The sequence below is a fragment of the Miscanthus floridulus genome, chromosome 10, assembly GCF_019320115.1.
Source record: "Miscanthus floridulus cultivar M001 chromosome 10, ASM1932011v1, whole genome shotgun sequence".
Lineage (NCBI taxonomy): Eukaryota > Viridiplantae > Streptophyta > Magnoliopsida > Poales > Poaceae > Miscanthus > Miscanthus floridulus.
The window spans coordinates 10,852,024-10,862,941 of record NC_089589.1 but is presented as its reverse complement, the minus strand read 5'-3'; the positions used below and the strand labels follow the sequence as shown (position 1 = coordinate 10,862,941).

General features: G+C 47.5%; 1 protein-coding gene across 6 annotated transcripts; it reads right to left on the bottom strand.

The window, feature by feature from the left end:
• Positions 1-3,437: 3,437 nt before the first annotated feature.
• LOC136486233 (disease resistance protein RGA2-like) lies at positions 3,438-10,501 on the bottom strand. Of its 6 annotated transcripts, XM_066483109.1 has the most exons (8): positions 10,388-10,501; positions 9,497-10,184; positions 6,760-9,316; positions 6,491-6,677; positions 4,461-6,400; positions 4,235-4,368; positions 3,957-4,132; positions 3,438-3,831 (listed from the first exon to the last, which is right to left on the bottom strand). In XM_066483109.1, exons 2-5 carry the CDS (start codon positions 9,795-9,797, stop codon positions 4,481-4,483), a joined length of 4,965 nt encoding a protein of 1,654 aa, XP_066339206.1. In that variant the 5' UTR covers positions 9,798-10,184; positions 10,388-10,501; the 3' UTR covers positions 3,438-3,831; positions 3,957-4,132; positions 4,235-4,368; positions 4,461-4,480. The 6 variants fall into 6 exon arrangements, with proteins under 6 accessions (XP_066339206.1, XP_066339202.1, XP_066339201.1 ...); XM_066483105.1 differs by having other exon boundaries at positions 3,438-3,856; positions 4,461-6,677; positions 10,388-10,500; XM_066483104.1 differs by having other exon boundaries at positions 4,461-6,677; positions 10,388-10,500.
• Between the last annotated feature and the right edge of the window lie 417 nt (positions 10,502-10,918).

Below are 10,918 nucleotides of genomic sequence, written 5' to 3'. Positions count from 1 at the left end.
GGCGACGAGATCGTTTGTCTATCTGTACATACATCTACGCTCAGCTAACAAATCAAACGATTATTTGGCCTAGTAACACTAATAAACGTGCCTTGCTATATAGCTAGCTAGACAATATCTTGAGACTAGCTAGTAGAGAATTAATGTGTCAAAACAAAAATCAACTGGACCGATCGATCGATCTTACCATTTTATATATAATATTTCACCGATTATACGTATCTAGCAGAGTATATAGGTACGTATACTTTTGCCACTGAAATACATATACATACATAGATACAGAATCCATCACGATTAATTCACTTGCCGTTTGGGAGCTGGTACGATACGACGCAAAGTCGGTTGGCGGACGGATCGAGTTGGATCGGGATTCGGGAGTTGATCGGAGCTAGACTCGAGTCCGCACCGCACACAACGGCCCGATCGGCTTACCTCGTATTCAGTTTGTTCCATTTCTTTTTTTAATTGAAACAGTATTTTTCTTTTATAAAAATTCAGTCAGAATAATATTTTTCAGTTAATTTAAGCTAAATTTTTTTTTAATTAAAACAGTATTTTTCTTTTATAAAAATTCAGTCAGAATAATATTTTTCAGTTAATTTAAACTAAAATTACCCGATCCAATCCACATCCACACACGCTCTGCGGCTTGCGGCGCGCGAAACCTCGCTGGCAGCTCTCCGACGCCCGCGCGCACGCAACCCTTGCCCTACTTTTCCGCCGCCATATAAGCTAGCCACCGCACTGCCCGTCGCCGCTGTCGTCGTTCCAAACCCACCCACAAGAAGCAAGAACCCAACACCCCACCCCACACAAGAAACCCTAGGTAGCTAATCCTCCTCCTCCTCGAGCGAGAGAGCGCGCGGCCACTCCGTCCACCGGTCCACACCACTTCGACTCCGATGTCCAATCCCTCGCTGCCGCCAGCGCCGGTACCACCGATGGGAGGAGTCGCAATCTCCTCTCCCCTGCGGCGCTGCGCCCGCGACCCGGACGAAGACGACGCCCTAGAGGAGGGCGAACTGCGCGTCCTCGTCCACGAGTCCTCCGACTCTGACACCGAGGACGACGACTACGACGGGCGGCGCTACCACCTGTTCCAACCACACGTCGAGTACGACCCCGAGGACTTCCGTCGTCCGCAGCACAGCTCCCCTCGCCACCGCCGCCCCCTCAACGCGCTAGATGCGCTAGACATCCTCTTCTTGGGCCCAGGCGCAGCCGGCGCCCTGCCGCCCCCAACGCCGTCGGGCGAGTGCGATTCGGAGGGGACGCTCAGCGACGACCACCACGTCGGCGGCATCGGCGGCGGCAACCCCACCGGTTCCGGTTCCAGCGCGGGGACCTCGTCATCCGCCGCCGCCGCTGCCTCTGACGCGGTGGATCGGGGCTGGGCCGCCACCGGCAAGCGAGGATGGAAGGCAGGGGGCAACAAGAACAAGAAGCCTGCCGCGGTGGTGGTATCTGATTCTGATTCTGATTCTGATCTGAACACGATCTCCGCCGACGGCGAAGGTCAGGCCGGGACCACTACCAGCAGCAGCATCCCTCAGGCCGCCCCCGCCGCGCACCACCAACAGCCGCCTCTGCCGGAGCGAGCAGCCCAGCCACCGCGCGCGCCCCAGCCGCCTCGGCCGCGGCGGGAGCGGGCGACGGAGTACACGTGCAAGGAGTGCGGCAAGTCGTACCCGACCAACCAGGCCCTGGGCGGCCACGCCGCCGGGCACAAGAACAAGCAGAGGGAGGCCGAGGCCATGGCGGCCGCCATGGCAGCCGCGGCAGCGGGCGGCAGCGGCGCGTCCCTCGCCGCCGCATTTCCTCTGATCCGCCGCGGCGGCAAGGCGGACCAGCCGCATGAGTGCCGCATGTGCGGCAAGGTGTTCGCCACGGGGGCGGCGCTCGGCGGCCACATGAGGGTGCACTACACCGGCCCCCCGATCGTGCCCGCCAGGAAGAACAAGAAGAGGTGCCTTGCGCCCCCGCCGCCGCCGCCGCCCGCGGAGGGAGACATCGCGGTCGCGGCGACACCGGCGTCGGCGGAGGTGGGACTCTCGCTCGCGCTGTCGATCAAGGCGGAGGAAAACATCGCGGCGGCGCCACCGGTGGCGGCGGCCGGAGGAGCTGTTAGAGTGGTGCGTCTCTTTGGCATTGACATCAGCCCGCAAGCGCAGGCGCCATTGCAGCAGCAGCAGCAGCAGGGCTCCGGCGGCACGACGGAGGATTCTTCGTCCACCGGTCAGCAACAACATTAGACTGTCGCAAAGGAAGGATTTCGTATGGGGTCTCTCGCGTTTCTTAAGGAAGGTTTAAGTCTGTTCGGATAGTTATAGTAATTGGCATCATTCGGTTTCTTGATTTGGTATATGTAGATTGCATGTGAGATTTTAGTAGTTTTGATTTGGTAGATAGATACCATGCTTAGCAGATATAGTAGATCGAAAGTTCTGATGATACACATCTTTAGTAACCCAAACCAAGAACCTCTACTTTGTACTATTGCTCAAGATAGACGAAAGGAACGAACTTTACCTTTCAACTTTTTCAGATGTAATTCAACTAACTGAATGAGAAGTTGTGTGATCGAGAGGCATACATTTTGCCAAAATGCTTGGTCAGTATAAGCTAGTATTATATCCTGATTCCAGACATAAGTCAGAGCTACTAGCGGCCTAGCGCCCGTCTTGTCTGGGTGATTCAAGAACAAACTCATATAGTCGCGTTTCTATTCAGTATTCACCAATAAATCAAGCTCCAGAAACTGATGCAGCATGTATATATGCATGCATGCCACAACGCAACGGAAATGCAGATGCTGATTCTGAATCATGGTATGTGAAAGTACAACTGTACAAGATCGCGACAATCACTCGAAGATGACGACAGCAGTGTGCCCCTTGTGAAGAGACACGTGCTCTCGCCTTGGGCTGGGCCAGTTCGGCTCGATTCGGTCCATGCGACAAACACAGGAGAAGGGATGGGTTGGGCCAAGTTTAGGTGTTGGGTAGGTTTAGGCCCGTCTGGGGTTGAATTTATCCAAACTCAACATACCACATGCAACTGAAATTTGGAACGGTTTGGCTTAAAAGACAACTTAAATCACATCACTTGACTTATGTCTGGACTCTGGAGAGGAGAATAATACACAGACAAGTTTGTGGAATTTCATGGCCACATCTTTCACTAGGCGACCGCATCAGGCATGAACGACCTTGTGTTTTCAGGTCAAGACACGTATAGGGCCCCCTGAACAGACGACAGCAGCAAAAAGAACATAGACAGGAGGCAATAATTATTGGAACCCGGACTAAATAAAGGATAAAGCAATGCAAATTCTTGATGATTGCTTACAGACATCGTCTAGCAGCTTTCAAGTTAACATCAACAATATCCACTGATAGAAACATGCACATCGGAGGATTATTAATGACACAACAGAAACAAACATAAGATGGGGGGCTGAATTAGGTAGCAGCAGTTGCCAGTTGGATCAAATCCAGTTCATTTCCATTACCTATAATGTCCTAAAGATCAGCACACCAGTGAGAAGGGAAATGTCAACAGCAAATAAACCAATGAGCAAAACTGCTAGTAGTACAAATAAATACAGAGGCATAAGACGATCGAAAAAGTAGCTGCCATCCAGTGAATGAACAAGAACGAGGGAGAAGTCATATATACACCACTGGTAAAAATATGCATCACTGAACTTGCTTGGACTTTTGCAATCTGCACCAATCGTGATGAAGGCCAAAGGTCTGTATGGCGGCTGCACAGATATATGTGCTGAAGAGTGAAGGGTGAGCGCAGCAACACTGGCAACGGCAGCACCTACAACATCTCGTGTGAGTGCAGTCTGCAGAGCGATTGATTAATTCATTAATTTTACTTCAAGCAAGAGGAGGGTAAGGGTGTTCATGTCTTCTAAAGAGAAAATTCTCTCATTGTGTACATACCTTGGAAGGCAGGTTAATTCATCTCCCTTCTCCATTGCTCCCATTCTCCATCGCTCCCATTCTTCGCATGCGTGCATAGCTCCTGGCTACAATTGTACACATAGATGATAGATTGTACATGAAGTTGCCATTTCCATCATCCTCGAGATGCTCAGACAGAATGAGATCCTCAGGACCTTGAGGGAGACAAGGAGGAGAAAAAGGTCATATACGCCCTTGATCATAATATGCAACACTTAAAAAAGAGGGCTTCTGCAATCTGCGCCAACCGTGCTTACATATTAATCCATCAAGGCCAAATGTCTGTATGACTCGTTGACACCTGCATGCGAAAATATTTGAGCTGAAGAACTAAGACGGTAGGTACAGCAGCACAGGCAGAGGTAGCATGTACAAGGTCTCATCTGCAGAGCTATTAATTAATTAATTAATTAATAATTACGTTATATTCTATAAGCGAGGGGAGGGTGAGGGTGCTAATTTATTCTCAAGACAAAAGTGTACCTTGGAAGTGACCGCTGAGGTTAATTATTCACAACCTCATGAGCAATCATCTCCATTCTCCGTAGTTCCCATGCTTCGAATTGCTGAGCTACCTCCTCGATGGAACTGTGCACAAAAATCTCATCATCAATCATCTCCCTTCTCCGTAGTTCCCATTCTTCGAAACGCTGAGCTAGCTCCTCGCTGCAATCGTGCACATAAAGATCACATGAAGCTGGCATTTCTGGCAGCCCTGAGATGCTTGGACAGGAGTCGATTCTCAGGGACTTGAGGGAGACAAGGCTTCGCAGATCTGCAGGAAGTAACAGGAGGTTCGGGTAGCCCCCAAAGTGGAGCTCTCGGAGGGAGGTGAGAAGCTGGAGCGCTCTCTCCTGTTCTTGCATTAAGCTGACCATCGGGCTCGTTCTTTTTCCCCAGAAATCTAGGTATCGTAGAGACGTGAGCTGTTTGCAGAGGGGCATGGTAAGGACAGAGGCATCCCCAATAATCTCAAGTCTTTCCAGTCGAGACAAGATCTCACAGGTCCCTTGTTGTTGCAACAAATGCTCCATCCATGGAGGTAAGCCGGAGTAGGCAGCTACTGTGAATGACGTCAGATTTGGAATGGACTGGAATCCCTCGATTAAAGCAAGTGACTCACAATCTATAATTTCTAACTCTGTCAGCTTCATGCAGTATCCCAGCTGTAGAGAAGCAAGCGACTCACAATGTCTAATGCTTAACTCTGTCAGTGCCTTACAGTATCCAAGCTGTAGAGATGTCAATTCTGGACTTCCCGATATCCCCAATTTGGTTATGGTAGGGAGGCAGGGCAGCAGACCGGACTGGACATTGTTTGTGAGATTTGAGATCTCAAGTCTGTCAATTGATGGAGGAAGCAGTTCAATCTGATTTCCATCCTGTTCTTGGTCCTGTAGCTTAGGATTCATCTCGATTGCCAAGCTTCGAAGACAGCTGAGGAAATGCAAGCCCTCCAATGCACCAAGCTGTTGACACCTCGAAATTGTCAACCTTTGAAGAGAGGTGAGGAATTGCAAACCCTCCAATGCACCCAGCTGTTCACACCTCAAAATTCGAAGCTCCTCCAAGGCTGTGCACGAATGGAGCTGTACACACTTCAAACATGGGCTATCCATGAGGCTCAAGTATCTGAGGTAGGTCAAGCCTTTATGGAAGTGGGACTGCAACTTTTCTGGGAGATGACTAAGAGAAAGCACTTCAAGTGACAACGGGAGTAATCCAACATCCACGTTACTAGTATCAACATCTTTAGTTCCGCTCGCCAACAATGAACTCAGCTTTGGGCAATCATAGATATCTAGCACCTCAAGAGTGGTGAATCCTCCAAAGCCTCTCTTGCCACCATAAAACTCCAAATTTACACATCTATAAATAGTTAGCTGCTTTAGAGAACAGAGGATGTTAGATGGCACTTTCAATAGTATTTGGTCTTCTGCTGACAACGGCCTTGCTGAAGCCAAACTGTTGCTTCCTTCCGTTTCTGTAGGTTGACTGATCCATAACCATTTTATTTGTGGACAGTCACGTAAGCTCAATTTCTCAAGGGACCACAAATGAGGAAGCATTTTAGTCAACCACCCCCCTGGTATGCCGGAAGAAGAAATATCAAGATGTTTGAGAGATGGGAGAGCAGGGATGTTTCCAGATGAACTCTTTTCCGAGGCAGCCTCTAACGGGATGGGTGGCTTGAGCAAGTTAGAGCAGTTGCGTATACTCAAAGACACTAAACCGGTGAGTTGGCTGAAAGCTTCACTTGAAATAGAAATCAATTTTGGACAATTCCATATGTCCAACCATCTGATGCCCCTAAGATTATGGAATGCTAAGATCTGGTCATCCAACACACTCAGCTCATTGGATTTTATATTGAGCGATTTGCCATCTATATTTATTGATAGCTTTCCTTTGATGGAAATTTTCTGTATATGAGCAGAAGGTGGAAGAGGACGAGAGATCATCAGATTAGGGCAATCATGGATGATGAGTCTGTTGAGACTAGATAGACACACCTCCTGCTCTTCTTGTGAAAGTGAAGATGGAGGAGCCATCAGCCCACTGCACCTTTCCAGGCATGGCATTTTAATCAACTCTAACTTCTCCAGAGAAGGAACTGACAACTCTCTCACAAGATGCAGGTCCATTAACTTCAGCTCCTTGAGTGCCCTCACTCCTGCCAGTGGAAGGATTTCCCACTTGCTGCAAAAATCATTCATCTAAGTAAGTATGCCAAAATTTGCAAATGAGTACAACTATTCAAGCAAAATTAAATAGTAGTTACATTATATGAGGACAATAGCAGATGGTGAGTTTCCTGAGAGACGAAAACCATGACTGTTGCTCAACTTGGAAAAGAAAGTAACTCTGGAAAAGAGTGAACTCGTTCAGTTGGGGGCAGCCCTTGATCATCATTACCCTTAGATCGGAGGTTAATTCCTTCCCATAAGTACCAAGACATTTTTCCAATCTTGGCATCTCAATCAAGATCAACTCTTCCAAGGAAGGAATTGAAATTTCTGTCAGCTTCCACATCCTGATCAGTTTTAGCTTCCTAAGGAACGGAAGCATTTCGAGACGAAGAATTTGCCATTCCCTGCACTTCTCTAAATGAAGAATCCGCAGCATCTTAACTGACACATTACTGGCAAGCCAGGTTGGTAAGTTAGCACCGCTGTACCCAGATATATGTAGACTTTTGAGGTTCTCATGTGGTTGAAGACCCTCAAGCACATCTTCTGTTTTCCCAGCTATAAAAGAGTCAAGGTCCATGCTGAAATCACTCCATGATAAGGATAATTCTTGCAGATACTCTTTGTCTATCAGCCTAGCTCCGCTGGCCTGTTCTTTGGTCTTCACATTTTCAAGTTGAGAAATTTCAAGAGTTACAAGCTCGCTCATGGATCGAAGTTGTATTATCTCAAATTCACCAACAATTCGAACCTTGAATTTTATTCCCTGAAGAGATGTCAGCTTCCCTACACCAGCGATTTCTGAGTGCACTTTCTCATGGGCAACAATATTACGTAAATTAATGAGATTGTTCATACTAGTAGGTACAGAAATATTGCATCCAATGCCGACGCTGAAGAATTGAAGGTGATAAAATTTTGTCAAAGCTTGAGGAAGAACAATATTCTTCTTAAGGTCTACATTTGACCAAATATTTGTGTTGGAGAACACACCGATAAATTCAAGATAGCGAAGATGATATGGATTTAACAAATCAGATGTAGTGCTGACATCATTATGCGTCACATAAATCCTCACGACTCGTAAACTTTTTGACTTCATGCATAAAATGTGTAGGAACCTTAATAGATGTATGCTGCTTCGGCCAAAAACCATCAAGGTCCTCAATTTTTTCGAAAACCCAATATTCTCTAGTATGTTCTGAAACTTGTCACATGGGATACTGCAATGTCCATCTTTCTCATAAGCAGTAGTTATGATTGACAAATGACGAACACTTGGTTGAATGGCCCTAGAGTTGGATCCATTTATAGTAGCACACTCATTTAACGAAACCTTCTGAGCCAATTCATGCATTAGGTCATGCATGACATAGTCTGAGTCAACCTTTTGGAAAAAGCCAAAATCCACTAAGTTATCCAAATATTGCATCCCTGTTTCCTCCAATCTCTTGGTAGGGTCTTGGCACTGCACAAAATTTTGTGATATCCAAGCACGGACCAAATTTTCGCCATTAAATCTATAGTCCTCTGGAAACAGAGAGCAGTATGAGAAACATTGCTGCAGGTGCACCGGTAAAAAATCGTAACTGAGCTTCAAGATAGGTAAAATATCATCAATATCTTCTTGAAGAAATTTCCATTTGTTTTGAACAGTCCTCCAGTGCTCGTAGGTAACATTTCTGTTCAAAAGTGCACCGACACTACGTGCTGCCAGTGGAATACCCTTTAGTGCTTTAGCAATCTGCTGCCCAATGGACTGCAAACTAGGATGGCCCTCATGGCTTTCATTACCAAATGCACATGCCTTGAAGAACAACCAAAATTGGTTTTCATCCAAACCGTTCACTGATACCGAATCCATTGTTTCTATCATTCTTGCAACTGATGGTCTTCGAGTAGCTGCTAAAATCATGCAACCAGGTACATGATTGTGTTTCAGTGGGGCTAACAGGCTAAACCATGCTCTCCTGTCCTTTTCCTCCCACATGTCATCAAATACAAGCAAGAATCTTTTGTTTTCAAGATTCTTCAGAAGGATATCCTGCAGCACATTGAAGTTGGTGATTTTTTCGAACTGTTGCCTATCTGTACATACATGCTCCAAGATCTCCCTTGTTAGTCTCATTGTGTCGAAGTTAGTGGACACACAAACCCATATTCGCAGACCAAAATGTTCTTTGATTCTTTGATCGCCGTAAACAAATCTTGCAAGTGTCGTCTTCCCAACACCACCGATGCCAACTATAGGCAAAACTTGTAGATCACTAGATTTCCCATTTATTAACCGCTCTACTATGTTGTCCTTCTCTGCATCCCTTCCATATACCTTGTCTTCAACTGGAAAAGAAGTTGTCAGGCGCGTGTTCTTGGCCATGCACTGACTCTGGTATTCCCCTGGAACAGGGCGTGAGATCTCTAGCTGAAGAACCTTCCGCACAGAATTTCCGAGTTTGTGTAAACGATTCACTATCCCCTTGACGCTCTCAGAAATGTCAAGTTTAATCTCATGAGGCAGGATGGTGCTATGAGTTGGCTCCTCCTCTCTCTTCCTTTTTCTGTCACGTGAGCACCAACTAACAACAAGTTGAAAAGAAGATGGAGTGGAAGAAGACACAGAGCTCTCCTCAGGATCTGTACACCCTTCCCCTGCATAAGCAAACCGACTATTGTTATGTGAACAAGCTAAAGAAAGACACTTAAACAAAAGCAGCCTTTAATGACTAACACAAGTTAAAACATGTGAAAAAAGATCCAATTAACCAAGTAGGCAAGGCAAGAAACACGCAAGCAGAGTACAGGACAAAAGTGGTGATCTAAGTGAGGTACCTTGTTCGATCTGTTGTTGGAGCCGATAGTAGTCGAGCTCGTCCATCACATCTTCGGCATCATAAAGCAGCTCTTTGAGCTCATCCAGGTACCGGGCCAGTGGCTTGTTGTCAATCGTTCTTCCCTCGGCTGCAGCAAGCACCATCTGTACATTCCTCATCTCAGACTCAAGGTTCTCCACATCTCCGGCGAGCCCCGCATCCTGCACCCACGCCTCCATCTGTCGAGTGAAGAAGCTCCCAAGGATGCTCTCCACCAGCCATCCGGTCGCAGCATCCACCACAGTTTCCACCACCCCCATCGATCGTCTCCCAGTGAACCTATATGGCGACGGGCACAAGGGAGGACAGATGAATTCAGAGGAATGAACTGGTATGGTGTGTCATTTTCGTGGCTGTGCAGTTTACAGAAGGATAGAGGGTCAGGTCTAGGATTCTAGTCTTGCGTCCACAGCTGCAGTACTAATGAACTGGCATCTTCTCTTGTGTGGCTAACAGCACACTCGTCTTTAATGATCGACATCGACCCTGTGGAAAATACTAGCTCATGATGTCTTGTCACATACCCAATTGGCCAGTACAAGATAGATGTCGCTGTCTGGTTTGTCACAGGACTGCTGGATTGCACTAGTCTTCACTATAGCTAAGTCACTGTAGCTTCCCGTCATCGTCTTTGACAAACCTGCAGGCTAAGGGCATCACGAAATGTTGTCACAAGCTAGTATTCTGTCCAAATCCCATCAAGCACGGCATTAGTGGAGTAATTCTTTGTTGAAATGTGAACAGGTAGACAGCGTCAGTTGAAACAGCGCCGCCAGCAAAATCATTTGGGAGGGAGCGAGCATGAGAAGGAGAGGGGTCAAATCAAGAGCTCAGCACTCGAACTGATTACCTGGCGATGGCGGGCAGCTCGTGCCGCGGCTGTGTGGGTTTCGGCCGGGGAGGGGGCACCAGCGACCAGCGGGTGACGTCGACGAGCCACAGCCTCAGCCCTCGTTCTCCTCCGTTGATTCATTCACCCTAGGCCCAGACACAGGCAGCGAGGTCTCCTAGAGTAGACGGCCGCCGGCGGGGCGGGAGGGTGCGGGTGCGGCCGCGCGGCGCCCGCCGACCGGCGACATGGGCGGGTTGGTGGCTTGACATGTGAGGCCCGCGTAGGAAATTCCACGTAGGCAGGCCGTGGATTCGGATGATCGATCAAAAGTGGGGCCAGGCCCAGCGCGGCAGGAAGCCGCTGTGCTTCTGCTTGCTGAGGAAATCCGAAATCATGACTTTGTAAATTACTCCTCCTAAAACAAACCTGACTTATCAAGGATTCATTTAAATTTTATTAATAAATATATAAAAATATTTATATTTATGACGTGTAATAAGTGTCACTAAATTAACTATGGAATATATGTTCTCATAATTTCATTTGAAG